General features: G+C 48.8%; 1 protein-coding gene across 1 annotated transcript in view; it reads right to left on the bottom strand.

Annotated features, from left to right (window-relative positions):
• adgrl4 (adhesion G protein-coupled receptor L4) overlaps positions 1 to 16696 on the bottom strand; it is a 168190-nt gene that overhangs the window by 15712 nt on the left and 135782 nt on the right. Inside the window, exons 13-14 of the mRNA XM_072510372.1 lie at positions 10049 to 10140; positions 1893 to 2061 (exon numbers count right to left, since the gene is read on the bottom strand). Of these exons, the coding sequence (XP_072366473.1) occupies positions 1893 to 2061; positions 10049 to 10140 (261 nt within the window). The remainder of the gene's footprint in view (positions 1 to 1892; positions 2062 to 10048; positions 10141 to 16696) is intronic.

The following is a 16696-nucleotide window of genomic DNA, read 5'->3' as shown; positions in this document are numbered from 1 at the left end:
CAATTGTGCCTACCCCTGACAGTTCCCGTTTCCATCTTATGCTCCCCAATTCTTGCTTAACCGCATCGTAATGACCCTTCCCCCAGTTATAAACCTTGCCCTGCCGTATGTTCCTATCCCTCTCCATTGCTATAGTGAAAGTCAACGAATTGTGGTCACTATCTCCAAAGTACTCTCCCACAACCAAATCTAACACTTGGCCCGGTTCATTACCCAGTACCAAATCCAATGTGGCCCCGCCTCTTGTCAGTCTATCCACATATTGTGTGAGGAAAGCGTCTTGCACACCCTGGATAAAAACAGCCCCATCCAAACTATTCGAATTAAGAAAGCCCTCTGAAAGAGCATCCAACTCTTGGATGTCGGCCCCTGTAGGGCTCCGCCATATTGCCCGGGGCCGGCGCGGAGAAGGGAACCCCCTGCATGCGCGGAAATACGCCGGCCTGAGCGCGCATGCGCGGAAATACGCCGGCCTTAGCGCGCATGCGTGGAAATACGCCGGCCTTAGCGCGCATGCGTGGAAATACGCCGGCCATTCCATGCATGCACGAACTCGCACGGGCCGCTCCGCGCCGGCTTGAGCTGTGGGGACCATTCCGGTGCCAACCTAACCCCCTAGGAAGGGGAGCATTCCCCATTATCAGGGACCGTTGAAGACGGAGTGGTTGGCGACGCTTTTAACGCCGGTGTGGGGACATAGCCCCATCATTGAAGAATCCCGCCCCCTGTCTTTTCCTGTTAATATCTTGAAGACTTTGGCCAGATCACCCCTTAACCTTCTAAATTCTGGGGAAAACAGGCTTTATTTGTCTAATCTCTCCTCATAACATAAACCCCTGAAGCCCTGGTTGCACTCCCTCCAAGGCCAAAATATCTTTCCTTTTTAAAAAAAATATTCTTTTTGGCATTTTTCAACTTTAACAGTTTAACATATAAAGCACATTATATTTACAAAGTGGACGTACACGAGAATGGGACGGGGGAGGGGTGGGGATGGGGGGAGGGGAGGGAAGGGATCCCAAAGAAGGCACAAAACAAAGCATGGGGGCAAGGGGAGGAGGTGAAGGGCCACGCAGCACCCTCCCCCCAACAATTAACAACAAAAAAATTAAAAAACAGTGGGGGGGGGGGGGGGGGGGGGGCGTGCAAGCAAAAAAGGCGGAACATGCCTCCATCAGGGGACGCTTGTAAAAACCATTGTAATAAGACACAAACTTGCTTGTAAAGATCAGACACACTCAAACTATCTTCCTTAATGTGGTGCTGATTTGATCACAGTACTCCAAGTGGGGTCGAAGGAACATTCTGTAAAGCTGCAGCCATAACCTCTGTGTCCTTATACTCCTGTCTTCTCAATATAAAGGCCAGCATTCCATGAGCCTTCTTGATTACTTACTTCACTTGTTCGCAGCATTTTGAAGATCTATGTACCTGAACGCCCGTGTATCTTTGGACATCAACTGAATTTTACTTCATACTATCGAGAATAGTAGTCCAAAGATGTGCAGGTGAGGTGGATTAGCCATGATAAATTGCCCTTAGTGACCAAAAAGGTTAGGAGGGGTTATTGGGTTATGGGGATAGGGTGGAAGTGAGGGCTTAAGTGGGTCGGTGCAGACTCGATGGGCCAAATGACCTCCTTCTGCACTGTATGTTCTATGTTCTAATATACCCTGATCTATCCTTTATTGGTCTAAAAACAATCACCTCACACTTGCTCACGTTGAAATCTATCTGACTACGTTTTGCCCAATCATCTCGTCTATCAATATTCCTTTGTAATTTTTTGCTGTCATCTACAGTGCCTTTAATGTCACCCAACTTTGTGTCATCAGCAAATTTGGATACATGACTTTCCGTGCCATTGTCTATGCCATTTCTATGTCACTTACTTTCTTTGACAAGACGCAGAGGAATATAAAGATGAACATCCCTTGGAATGTGTTGGAGATGGTGAAAAGGTACGCCGTTACCATGGATCCCATGATAATGTGCAAAACGCCGAAGGTCCAGGTCGCTCCGAGGAGGAATAGTAATGCCAACGCACCACGAGCACATGACCTGGCAAATTAAATTAAATTTCATCAATGACATCAGCGTTAAAGCTGGACAATTAAGGCTAGCATCAGCCTAACGATTCAACCACGGTCAAAAATTAAACTCACAGGGCGTGATTTTCCAATTGTGTGTCTGCACCCCTCCCATAGAATTTACAGCATCGAAGGAGGCCATTCGGCCCATTAAGTCTGTACCGGCCCTTGGAACGAGCACCCGACTTAAGCCCACACCTCCACCCTATTCCCGTAACCCAGTAACCCCGCCTAACCTTTTTGGACACTAAGGGGTAATTTATCACGGCCAATCCACCTAACCTGCACATCTTTGGACTGTGGGAGGAAACCGGAGCACCCGGAGGAAACCCACGCAGACACGGGATGGCCATGCTAAAATTGCCGATTAGTGTCCAGGTATGCACAGGTTAGGTTATGGGGATGGCGGGGGAACTAGGTGGGGTGCTCCTTCGGAGGGTCGGTGCAGAGTTGATGGGCCGAACTGCACCGCAGGGATTCGATGAGAGAAGGAGGCCGAGCAGAGATTTGATAAAGATGTTCAAAATCATATGGGGGCTGGACAGAGTAGAAAGGGAGAAATTATTGTTGAAGAAATTATTGTCAGCACTTCGCGTTTTCGCCAAAGTGCCTTTATTTAATACAAAGTTCGTGGGGGAATAGAGAGACCACAGTCATTCCAAATGTCCCTGCTTTACAGAAGTAAGGCAAGCAATTCATAAGCAATATCTAGGACAAAAGGCATTCTGTAGATTAGCAAAAAGACAGAGAAGTGAGCAGGCCACAGTTAGAGTTTAATAACAGGACTTGAGTTCCTCGCCTAAGAAAAATAACAATTGTCTGCTGTCAGCAAAACAATGTGCAGCTGTACGCTTGTTTACATTGTATGACCTTCTGACTGTTGCATACAGAACTTCTTGACTAAAAATAAGGCTAAATATCCATCATGCTTTGCCAAGTGCCCACGTCCATGAAATATAGTCAAGTAGCCGGTTAAAATTAATACAGAGTATTAAGGGAACTAATCCGCCAACTAAAGTCCCTTCTACAATTATTCCCGCCCATAAAAGGTTCAAGCACAAGATTTAAAGTGATTTGCAAAAGAAGCAAATGTGATACGAGAAAAATCTTTTTCGCACAATGAGTGGTTGGGGTCTGGAATGCACGGCCTGGAAGTGTGGTGGAGGCAGGTTCAATTGAGGCATCAAGAGGGCATTAGATGATTATTTGCAGAGAAACAATTTGCAGGGATACGGGGAAAAGGTAGGGGAATGGCACTAAGTCGTGATGCTCGTCTGGAGAACCAGTGCTGACACGATGGGCCGAAAGACCTCCTTCTGTGATTCTTTTTTCAAAGCTATCATTGAATCTACTTTCACCTCCTCCCCAGGGTTAGTGCCCACTCAGGCAACCAGTACGAGCTTTACTCAGTTAAACCGAGCCGAACGATCGCCTGCCCTATTCACCCAAGATGTCAATGTGGGAGGGGGGAGAACTGAAATGTTTTAAATCATCCTCCAGTCAAACCAGTGATCAGCTCAAACCACGTAATCCATGGGGCTACTGATCCACCGAGCTGGATTTTACAGTCACCCCCTGCTCGTAATGTGGACTAGGACATGGTCGTGTCGGGTCTGTAACACAACATTATCTCGCCAGTCTCCTAAATTATGGAAGGCGGGCAGGTATGGAAAATGGCAGCCGGCCTGCCATCTTGAAATTACTAACTAACAAGCTATTGAGCTTTGATGGACCATCAATTCACACAAGTCGGGTTGTAGGAGAGAACAGTGGTTTTAATAAGCTAAGAAGTATGCCAGCCTGCTGCTGCTCCCGCACTGAGAGCTAGCCACAGGTCTGCCAATTATATACCTCCCCCGAGGGGCGGAGCCACAGATGGAGCCAACAGAAGCATCAACACAACAACAGTAAGTAACAGTGAATAAGAACAACAGTGAACATATATACAGTGGTGGATAACAGTAGGACGAATAACGGTAAATATATGTATATAATAGCAATACGTGGTTCACCACAAGCTTGTTAATGACTCAACTGTTTGCAGTTTCCCATTGCGCGCTGCATTTTTCGGGTTTTGGCTAGGGAAATGTTTGGGAGTGTTTTATTGCAGCTAAGACAATACAGTCCATGGGCAGAAGAAGAGGCCTGTCATCAGGAGCATGACCACTTGTAGCAACAGTGCCTCTAGAATCCCTGCAGTGCAGAAGGAGGCCCATCAGATCTTGCACTGACCCTCCTAAATAGCACTCTACCTAGGCCCCCACCCGATCACCGTAACCCTGCGCATTGATCATGGCCCATCCACCTAGCATGCACTTCTTTGGACTGGGGGAGGAAACCGGAGCACCCGGAGGAAACACAGGAATGGACACGGGGAGAAAGTGCAAACTCTGCACGGAGAGTCACCCAAGGCTGGAATCGAACCCGAGTCCCTGGCCCCTTGAGGCAGTTCTGCTAGTCACTGGGCGACCGTGCTGCCCTAGCCTGCTGGTGAAATTGGTGGTCTATTTTTTGCAAAACTCTTGAGTTCTTTTGTTTATTTATTCATTCACGGGATGTGGGCATTATTGGTTTGGCCAGCATTTACCACCCATCGGAAGTTCCCTTCAGAAGATGGTGGTGACCTGCCTTCTTGAACCGCTGCGGTCCATGTGGTGTAGGTACACCCATTGTGCTGTTAGGGAGGGTGTTCCAGGATTATTACCCTGTGACAGTGAAGGAGCAGTGATATATTTCCAAGTCAGGATGGTCTACGACTTGGAGAGCGGAACTTGCTTCTCCAAGGTGGGGGTGTTCCTGTGCATCTTTTCCCCTTGCCCTTCTAGATGGTACACATTGCTGCAATGTATCAGTGCTGGAGGGAGTGAGTGTTTGTGGAACGGGTGCCATTTTGTCCTGGATGGTGTCGAGCTGCTTGAGTGTTGTTGGAACTGCACTCATCCAGGCAGTGGAGAATATTCCATTACACTCCTGACTTGTGCCTTGCAGGTGGTGGACAGGCTGTTGGGAAGTCAGGGGGGCGAGTTACTTTCCATGGAATTCCCAGCCTCTGACCTGCTCTTGTAGCCACAGTTTTTGCAGCCACAGTATTTTGAGACTGGTTTAGCACAGTGGGCTAAACAGCTGGCTTGTAATGCAGAACAATGCCAGGCAGCGTGGGTTCAATTCCCGTACCGGCCTCCCCGAACAGGCGCCGGAATGTGGCGACTCGGGGCTTTTCACAGTAACTTCATTGAAGCCTACTTGTGAAAATAAGCGATTATCATTATTATTATTAGTGAGCCTTCAATAAAAAATAAAGACAGATTCTGAGAGAAGGTTGTTTAGATTTGTAGCCGTGACTGACTTCCTACGGCATAACCCCTCTGACCCATACGTCCTGGACCTGATTGGGTGTGGAGCCCCTCCCCCCTCTGCACCTCTAATTGGCTACCTTCCTGTCAGACGGCCACTAATTGGCCATCTGACGGTTGATTCGACGAGCTAAGGTGGCGGAGCAACAGCGAGGGAACCGCTCAGTTTCTGATCCGCCTCCCTCACCACCCATCCTATCACCTGCAACTCGGGTCACGCCATCTGCTGCTTTCCTGTGACTCTCTTGCCCATTATGACCACTGTGAGAACTTGTTCTTGCGGAATGTTGACTTGCATAAAGAAACAGGGTGCTTGTGAAAGTGAGCCTCAGCGAGCGTCAACGGGGGCGGGGGGTGGGGGGGCATGGGAGGGTGAAGAAAATAACTGTTACACCACAGGAGCTTCAAACAAATTGAGAAGAAGTCTTCAAACAGGAGAAGTAGTTGGACCCGAGTTTATTCCCTTCCCCAGCATTATGAGGAGGCAGTTCTAGCTGAATTATACTGTTGTCACTTTTGAAACAGGAGCTATTCATCACAGGCGATTAATAAGCTTTCACCGTTCGCAGGTTTGTGGAGCTCTGTCCTTACTTGTTACTTCTGGTGGCCAGCTGACTGCTGGGTGCATCTTATTTAGCGTGAAGGAGTAATTGAGAACAGAGACTCCTCTCCCGCAGCTGTTGCTGCTGTTGCATTTTTTGACATAACCTCTTTCTATTCTAGGACATCTGAGGAACTGTCATTATTTTTGCAATGGGAATTTTAAAAATGCATGAGTTCGACGGCAGAAACGTATGATTCATCCCAACATAGATTTGGCGGAGAAAGTTTTGATATCAGGACTACAAGGTTATTTCTATCTGGAGTGCATGAACAGACTGGGGGCCTTTTCTTCGCAGAGGGAACAGTAACGCACTAATTATCTTACTGGACTCAACATCCAAAGGTATGAATTTAAATTCCACCAGAGCAGCTTTTTAAATTAACCACATTTGGAATGAATGTCGGCAATAGTAGCTGTTGGATTGATGTAAAAGTCCATCTGGGAAATTCTGCTGTCCTTAGTTCGGCTCAAAATGTTCAGCATGATGGAGAGGCGCCATGTCATAGTGGAAGTGGTTGAAGTACGTGCCTTGAAATTAAGTCCAACCCCTGGCAGGTCGCGGGGGCAGGAATGGGTATGTGCCTTGCATGCATGCTCCTTCATCACAGGATCACGGAATCACAGATTGTTGCGGTGCAGAATCACAGAATTCTTAGAATTTACAGTGCAGAAGGAAGCCATTTGGCCCATCGAGTCTGCATCGGCTCTTGGAAAGAGCACCCTACTTAAAGCCCACACCTTCACCCTATTGCTGTAACCCAGTAACCCCACCTAACATTTTTTGGACACTAAGGGCAATTTGGCATGGCCAATCCACCTAACCTGCACATCTTTGGATTGTGGGAAGAAACCGGAGCACCCGGAGGAAACCCGAGAATGTATCTCGGGCAGACTCCGCAAAGACAGTGACACAAGCCGAGAATCGAACCTGGGACCCTGGAGCTGTGAAGCAACTGTGCTAACCACTGTGCTACCGTGCTGCCCATTCGGCCTGTCGTGTCTGCATCAACCCTCCAAATGAGCGTTATGGCTTCGTGCCATTCCTCTGCCTTTTCCCCGGACCCCTGCACATTGTTTCAATTCAAATAATCATCCAGTTTCCTCTTGAATGCCTCGATTGAACCTGTCTCTCCCACATTTCAGGGAAGTGCCTTTGAGACCCCAACCACTCGGTGCGTGAAAACGTTTTCGCTAGAATCACTTTTGCTTCTTTCGCAAGTCACTTCAAATCTGTGCCCTCTCATTCAACCCTTTTACAAGAGGGAACAGTTTCTCCCTGTCTACTCTGTCCAGGGATTTTGAACATCTCTATCAAATCTCCTCTCAGCCTTCTTCTCTCCAAGGAGAAGAGTCCCAACCTCTCCAATCGATCTTCGTAACTGAAGTTTCTCATCCCTGGAACTATTTTTGTAAACTTCTTCTGCACTCTCTCCTACGCGTTCACATCCTTCCTTCAGTGTGACACCCAGAACTGAACACAATACTCCAGCTGAGGTCTAACCAGTGCCTACTCTAAGTTCAACATGACATCCTTGCTCTTGTACTCAAAGCCCAGGACACTGCATGTTTTATTAACTTCTCTCTCCCCCTGTCCTAGCACTTTCAATGATCTGTGAACGCATACACCCAGGTCCCTCTCCTCCTGCACCCCTTAAAGAGTTTTGCTCCTTATTTTATGCTGTCTATCCATGTTCTTCCAACCAAATTGCAACACCTCACACTTCTCCACATTGAACTTCATCTGTCACAAACTTGACTATGTCCTTTTGAAGTTCTACACTGCCCTCCTCACAGCGTAAAATGCTTCCAAGTTTTGTATCATCTGCAGACTTTGAAATGTTGCCCTGTACACCAAGATCTAGATCATTAATATGTGTCAAGAAAAGCACGAGTCCCAATACCGACCCCTGGGAACGCCACTCCAAATGTTCCGCCAGTCAAAAGAATATGGCAGAGCCAGTTGGCTACTTAAATCATGAACCACACCAGTGAAGTCAGATTTTTGGATCCCAGGAATGTGCAGACTAGACCTGAACAGCAAGTCTGCACTTCGTGGATTTGGTTTTATAGCCCTTTTCAGAGGTGAGAGACTCATTTGGATTTGGTCCTGGAACAGAGCTCTTTGGAGAAGGTAGGTGCCCTTTGCAATTGTTAAAAGTAGTTTGCATAAACTCATTAACTGTCAAACCCATTGGAAACTGTCAACAGACCTGTCAGAATCAACTGTCAACAATGTCAAGATGACCGTCAAAGCACCTGGCAAAGGGAGTTGTCAAGGAATTTAAAAGCCCTCACCTTTAAATCTTTGAAATAAATCTCTGGAGTTCAAAAAAAATCATTGATCGCTATTTCACTCTGTCTGTTGATATAACCTGAAGGCTTCCATTATTATATTGCTGCTGCATGACTGCCACTCACCAGGGCGCCTTCCATTTCACAGGTTGGTTGACGGATACAAGTGTTTATAAAGTCTTTGAATTTATGGACAATGAAATCGAATGCTTGTTTTACGGGATTGTGCTCCTGAATGAAATGTTTGCTGTCATAAGCAATGTGGTTGACTCTTAACTGCTCTCTGAATTGGCCTAGCAAGTCGCTCAGTTAAGGACAATTAAATAGTCAATGAATGCTCGCCTGGCCAGTGATGCTCACGATCCATCCACTAATAAGAAACGCAAAAGGTTGACAAGTGACCTGAAAGAACTTTTTTCAGTGATGGAAGATTTTGATTGGGAAGACACAAAGTGAATTCTTCCCTTGTTGGAAAGAGCAAAACTAAATAAGCTAGTCAGCAAGAAATCAAGCACAAGTTGCCAGGCTTCTAATAATGCCTCACCTATCATGCTGTCCTGTCTCTTGAACCACATGGCTGCCCTGTCCATTGTATTACGGAGCCACCTATTGTACAATGGACCCACCTTACTCATTGCAGCATGAAGTTGCACTGTTCATTACATCTTGAGCCACCATGCCAGTTGTGCCAAGGAGCAACCCTGTTTAAAGTACCATGGAGCCGCCCTGTTACAGTGATGCCCTGTTCACTGGATCACTGAGATACCCTGCACATGAAGACAGGCTTTAAACTGGCCTAGCCACTCTGCTACTGTGTCACCTTACCCATTACAGTTTGCACCACCCAACCAATTATACCTTGGGTCACCTTAACCACTAACCCTTTGATCACATTATCTATGGTGCTATTGAATCACCCTATCTATTCAAGCTTAAGCATTGCATTTATTCCTCGTGTACTAAGCTATCCTGCCCATTGCACCATTACCATCCTGCAGGAGGTATGGGAAAAAGGCTGGGAAATGCACTGAGACACGATGCTCTTTTGGAGAGCCGGTGCAGACGCGAAGGGCCGGTTGGCCTCCTTCTGCATCGTAACAATCCAGCGATTCTGTTCATGGGACTCCAGATCCATGCTCTGCACTGCATCTCTCTCCGGCCGTCCCTCGAAACAATGAGAGTACTTGCCGCCACCACACAGTTCGAGCTGACCAGGAAACTCTCCCATTTTTGCCGCCTGCTATCAGGCATATTGGAAGGTTGATAATCGGCCTATTTGGCCATGTTATGAACACACATTCTTTGGCTATCGCATTCCAGTGGGGCACTCGAACACCTGGAGCTTCTGACCGAGGGGTAGGAATGCTACCCACTGCACCGCAAGGCCGCCTATCTTTACCCGATCAATGATCCTATCCATTGTCCCGTCAGGTCACTCAGTCCATAGCGCTCAAGAACCACAATATATTTGGTGTCAATTGGCTATCCCACCAGCTTAACAACACTTCCTATACTGCTAACATGAATATGGGAAGTTCAATAATGCAATGCAGGGTATTTCACAATATAAACAAAATAAATAGTTGTTGAATGGCAGGGAAGAAATTTGTTAGCAATAAGACAACCCCAAAAGCTTGATGTGTGAGAAACATTTGATTACAGAACTTAGAATTGTGCTTCAATTGGATGATTACTGGTTTCAAACTTACCTAATATTTTCATAGCAGCTCACTTCTGGTTTCAACATGGAAGTGTGTCGGAATACTTTGTAAATAATAACTCCAAATGCCAGCAGGTTAACCTGTAAATGAAGAATAGAAATTGTCAGGCCAAGCAGAGAGAGAACCAGACAGACACTGAGAAACTGAAAACAGGAATTACGGGATGAGATGGGGGGCAGAGAGTAACAATGGGTGGGATTTTCCAACCCTGCCCACCCCTGGTATCATCATGTCCCGGCGAACATCAATGGACTTTTGACCGGGCCTTCGAATCTCCCCTGGCGAGTCCTGCCACCATGGAAAATTTCGTCCAGAGACAGCGGCCAGAGAGCAAGACTGACAGAGGGAGAGAAAGAGAGGCAGACAGAGAGAGATACAGAGAGCCTGACACCTGGAGGTTGCGAGGAACAAAGAGACCTTGGTGTGTTTGTTCATCGGTCTCTGAAGGCAGAAGGGCAGGTTAATCGGGTGGTGAAAAAGGCATATGGGACATTCGTCTTTATCAATCGGGGCATTGATTACAAAAGCAGGGAGGTCATGTTGGAGTTGTATAGAAATTTGGTGAGGCCACAGCTTGAGTACTGTGTGCAATTCTGGTCACCTCATTGTAGGGAGGATGTGATTGCACTGGAAGGGGTGCAGAGGCGATTCACATCCTTTAAGAAGTACCTGAATGAACACTTGGCATGCCATAACATTCAAGGCCATGGGCCAAGTGCTAGCAAGTAGGATTAGGTGGGCAGGTCATGTGTCTTTCATGCATCGGGACAGACTCGATGGGCCGAAGGGCCTCTTCTGCACTGTATTATTCTGTGATTCCGTGAGAGGGAAACCGATAGATGGGGGACTGGATTTTATAGGGGGGTGGGAGTGCAGTGTACGGATTACCGGTTCCCCATATAAAGGTACCACAGAGACCAGAAAGCTGGCTTCCCGCAGTCGTAATACGCTGGGAGCAGCCTTAATTGGATCAGAGTGGGACTTTGGCTCGAAGACCCGCCCTCAAGAACCGTCACCCAATCTGATTGGCCAGCAGCTCTGCAGTCCCAGCAGCCCCAGAATCGAGTCATGGCCACGGCTGGAGCAAGAGTGAAGTGCACAAAGGTGATGAAGTGGTCTTCAGCTAAGTCAGGGTGTTGTACCATCAATTCACTGCAAGACGATGAGAACGAGTGAACAGAGGCTTTATAACCGAGAACTTACTTGCCTGTGAGTTCAGTAACAATGAGTGCCGCCCATAGGTGGCCAGGTCTATATACAGCCCCGAGGGGGGCGGAGCCAGAGGCGGAGCCCACCGGGGCTCCTGTACAATACATGGTGGGAGATCGTATTACTATTTTCTGGTCAGAGGCCACAGTACTATACAGACAGGGTAGATCATATTACCATTTCCTGGCCATAGGCTAAGCAGACAGTTTATACTATGGTGAATACATTCACCACACAGGGATTTTGGTCGGGTCTGCCTCGCAGATACAAGCAAGGGACGGGAGGAGGGTGGGGTGTCGGGCTTTTGAGTACGGGGAGGGGAAAGGTAAAGGGGTGAGGGAGGCTATGATCTTGGGATTTTTTGGCGGGGGGGGGTGGAATTTCTCCCAATGGGTAGAGGAAATCCCCAAAGTATGTATCCCCTCTTCCAGTCCATAGTATAAACTGTCTGTTTAGCCTATGGCCAGGAAATGGTAATACGATCTACCCTGTCTGTATAGTACTATGGCCTCTGACCAGGAAATAGTAATACGATCTACCACCAGAAACTGAACTGGACTAGCCACATTAATACTGTGGCTACAAGAGCAGGTCAGAGGCTAGGAATCCTGTGGTAAGCAACTCACCTCCAGACTCCCCAAAGCCTGTCCAGCACTGACAAGGCACAAGTCAAGAGTGCGATGGAATAATCTCCACTTGCTTTGATGAGCACAGCTCCAACAATATTCAAGAAGCTCGACACCATCCAGGCCAAAGCAACCCACTTGATTGGCACCCCATCCGCAAGCATTCAAAGCCTTCACCACCAACGCACAGTGGTAGCCGTGTATACCATCTGCAAGATGCACTGCAGTAACTCACCAAGGCACCTAAGGCAGCACCTTCTGAACCTATGCCCACACAGGGCTAAATCGCTGGCTTTGAAAGCAGACCAAGGCAGGCCAGTAGCACGGTTCAATTCCCGTACCAGGCTCCCGGAACATGCGCCGGAATGTGGCGACTAGGGGCTTTTCACAGTAACTTCATTTGAAGCCTACTTGTGACAATAAGCGATTTTTATTTCATTTTATTTTCATTTCATTTCATTTCACGTCACTACAACCTAGAAAGACAAGGGCAGTCAATACCTGGAAACGCCACCACCTGGAAGTTCCCCTCCAAGGCACGGTTAGTACTGTTGCTTCACAGCGCCAGGGTCCGGGTTTCGATTCCCGGCTTGGGCCTCTGTCTCTGTGGAATCTGCACGCCCTCCCTGTATCTGCCTGAGTTTCCTCCATGTGCTCCGGTTTCGTCCCACAAGTCCCGAAAGACATGGGGCGGATTCTTTCTCCGACCCCCCGCCGGGTGGGAGAATCGCGGGGGGTCGGCGTGATTCCCGCCGTCCTCCCAATTCTCCCGCCCCCCCAAAAACTGGCCTAGCGTGAGTCGCGCCGCCTGCCTCGGAGAATTGCAGAGTCCGGCGCGACTCAATGGGCGCCGGGGCCGCCCCAATTCTCCGGCCCGCGGTGGGCCGAAGTCCCGCCCGTCTGTAGCCAGTCCCGTGGGCGTTAATCAGAGTAGGTCCTTTACCGGCGGGACCTGGCGGCGCGGGCGGGCTCCGGGGTTCCTGGGGGGTCGCGGGGAGATCTTGCCCTGGGAGGTGCTCCCACGGTGGCCTGGCCTGCGGTCGGGGCCCACCGATCCGCGGGCGGGCCTGTGCCGTGGGGGCACTCTATTATTCCACATCGGCTGTTGTGGTCCTCCGCCGATGACCGATGTGGAGACGAACCCTCCTGCGCATGCGCGGGGATGACGCCAGCACGTGCTGGCGCTCCCGCGCATGCGGCAACTCGAGCCAGTCGGCGGAGGCCCTTCGGCGCCGGTTGGCGTGGCGCCAGGCCCCTATCCCGCCGGCCGGTGGGGCGCCAACCACTCCGGGGCGGGCCTAGCCCCTGAAGGTGCGGAGGATTCCGCACTTTTGGGGCGGCCCGACGCCGGAGTGGTTCACGCCACTCCGTCCCGCCGGGACCCCCCGTCCCGTCGGGTAGGGGAGAATCCCGCCCATGCTGTTGGGTGAATTGGACATTCTGAATTCTCCCTCTGTGTTCCCGCCGGGGTCTGGCGATGAGGGGATTTTCACAGTAACTTCATTGCTGTGTTAACGTAAGTCTACTTACGACACTAATAAAGATTATTATTACCACCCTGACTTATATCTCTGTTCTTTCACTGTCGCTGGGTCAAAATCCTGGAACTCCCTCCCTAATAGCCCTGTGGGTGTACCGACACTATGTGGGCTGCAGGGGTTCAAGGCAGCGGCTAACCACCACCTTCTCAGGGGCAATTAGGGATGGGCAATAAATGCTGGCCTAGCCAGTGAAGCCCACATCCCGTAAATGAATTCAAAACAAGAGGAATTGCCTCGCCACCACCCGCCACAGTGTTGGATATTTCACTCACTTGAAAAGGGAGCATTTTCATGCCTGACATTAAATTACGAAGGGCAGAGAGGAAAACCAGGTGAGAAAGAATCACCTCCTCCATGTTTTGTTATGTTTCCTTTGTAACATAAGCGGCTTCCTTGTGTTGCATTTGTCAAAGGACGGTTCAGACGTGTGGATAACTTCAACTCATTTATTTACACTATGTACACTTTTATAACTTGAGTTCGACACTACTGCTAATCCTATTGTAGCTACCTAAACTGACTAACCAGCTGCTGTCTTCCACGTGGTGGGTGTGCTCTCCTCACTGACTGTCTTCACTGACCAAAAGAGGAGATCATGTGTGTGGTGTCCTTTATGTATGGGTTGGTGTAATGCCCCCCTGTGGTCATGTCACCTCCTTGTGTATCGTGAAGGTCCATTGGTCGCCTCCTATCTAACTTATCTATTGGTTGAGTGTGTGTGTGTGTGTGATGTTTCTGGTGCTCCCTCTAGTGTCTGGCTAGCTTACATGTATTTACAGTGATGCACATCACCACACTCAATATCGGAGCCTACCTGGTGAATCAATAGACTTGCCGATGTAAATAACACGCAGCACATGTCCCATTGTGTGGCGTAGCACAATTAATACATTTGCACACACAGCGAGTTAAACTGTGCCTGAAAAGTTATAAAACACCACTTTCAAACCAAGATTTCACTTGTGCCAGGTGGCTCAATTAAAAGATAAATGCGTGTGTTGTGCTACAATTCTGGTACATTGCATGAAATATTAGGTTAATAGTGGAATAATTAAGCTCTGTAATTGTTTGCTGGGGATGCTGATCAAAACAAATGGAGTCAGTTAGGATTTGGGTTGAAACAGTAAAGAAGCCAGATGTGCTCAAATTAACAAGCACCATCCAAATAAAAGATGCACTTAATGGGCCAGAACTCTTGGCAATGAACAGGTGAAGGAAAGACAGATTTACATCTACAGCCCTCAGAAAAAGTCCGCAAAGTGCAGTGGACTATGTAAAAAAGGGATGATTGATGTGAAGGCCCAGAGCCAACCAGAAGCAAAAGGCTGACCTGGGCCCGTTAGGTCGGGGCGGTTCCCCACCTTCCCAGCCGCGTGTTCCTCGGCGGCGCGCCATCGCCGGCAGCGGGATTCCCCATTCCACCGCTGGCCAATGGCATTTCCCATTGGAGCCACCCCACGCCACCGGGAAACCCACGGGTGGGGGTGCACTGCTGGCAGCGCGGAGAATCCCAGCGGTGGAGAATTCGCCCCGATATTTTTCTTATTCCTGAGGGAGGATCTGAGATTTGCTGGTTTTGGTGAGATTTGATCGCAGGGGAGTGAAGTCCAACCCCTTTGCGGCGTTTTTTGGGCAAAAATCGGCTGCCAAACGTTTCGATTTAGGGATCCCATTTTCCGACATTGTGCAGGTTGGCTGCCCAATTAGGCATCTCAGAGGTACCAGTGATAAAAAATGTTTGTCTTTAGGACCCAAAGTGAAAATTGGTGTGTGCTGTTCGTGGCAAACACTGGGCTTGCAGCATTCCTTGTGTACAGGAACCCAACCAGCAATGTTTTGGTGCTGGCTGGCACCAAATTGGCAGCCCAAATTCCTGGTCTCTGCCACATTGGGAATAGGGGCTGGTTTAGCACAGTGGGCTAAACAGCTGGCTTGCAATGCAGAACAATGCCAGCAGCGTGGGTTCAATCTCCATACCGGCTCCCCGAACAGCCGCCGGAATGTGGCGACTAGGGTCTTTTCACAGTAACTTCATTGAAGCCGACTTGTGACAATAAGCGATTATTATTATCGTGAAATGAAATGAAATGAAAATCGCTTATTGTCACAAGTAGGCTTCAAATGAAGTTACTGTGAAAAGCCCCTAGTCGCCACATTCCGGCGCCTGTTCGGGGAGGCTGTTACGGGAATTTGTGGGAAGGATGGTTAGCACTGTAGCTTCACAGCTCCAGGGTCCCAGATTCGATTCCCAACTTGGGTCACTGACTGTGCGGAGTCTGCACGTTCTCCCCGTGTCTGTGTGGGTTTCCTCCGGGTGCTCCGGTTTCCGCCCACAAGTCCCGAAAGACGTGCTGCTAGGTCATTTGGACATTCTGAATTCTCACTCTGTGCACCCGAACAGGCGCCGGAATTTGGCGACTAGGGGCTTTTTGCAGTAACTTCTTTTTAAAAAAAATAATTTTTATTAAAGTTTTCACAAAATATCAACAACAAAATGTAAAAGGAACCCAATAAAATTAAATACAAAACAAAACAAAACACCCCAGTGCCCCATCCCCCTATACATAAATAATATATTAACACCCGCCGAATCACATAGCAAACATAGCAAATAGACACACCCCCTCAGATCCCCCAGTATAGACAAACAAAAATTAATAAAAATAAAATAAAATAAATAAATATAGAACACCCTACATAGAGCGACACCCTGTGCTCCTCACCACCCCGCACCAACCCCCTCCAGTTCCTCGACTCCCTCAGTGCCATAGCCAGGGGTTCAATCGCCAGCGCGAAGAGCAGGGGGGACAGGGGACACCCCTGCCTCGTCCCTCGATGCAACCGAAAGTACTCAGACCTCCTCTTGTTCGTGGCCGCCATCGGGACCTCGTACAACAGCCTAACTCACCTGACGAACCCCTCTCCAAACCCGAACCTCTTCAGCACCTCCCACAAGTACCCCCACTCTACCCTATCGAAGGCCTTCTCAGCGTCCATCGCCGCCACTATCTCCGCCTCCCCCTCCATCGCCGGCATTATAATAACGTTCAGGAGCCTCCGCACATTCGCGTTCAACTGCCTCCCCTTCACAAACCATGTCTGGTCTTCGTGGATGACCTGCAGCACCCAATCCTCAATCCTCGTGGCTAAGACATTCGCCAGCACCTTGGCATCTACGTTTAGCAACAAAATCGGCCTGTAAGATCCACACTGCAGGGGATCCTTATCCCGCTTCAGGATCAAGGAGATCAGTACCGGGG

Source organism: Scyliorhinus torazame, chromosome 7, assembly GCF_047496885.1.
Source record: "Scyliorhinus torazame isolate Kashiwa2021f chromosome 7, sScyTor2.1, whole genome shotgun sequence".
Classification (NCBI taxonomy): domain Eukaryota; kingdom Metazoa; phylum Chordata; class Chondrichthyes; order Carcharhiniformes; family Scyliorhinidae; genus Scyliorhinus; species Scyliorhinus torazame.
Note: the sequence above shows the minus strand (reverse complement) of the source record. Positions and strands in the feature narration are given on the sequence as shown.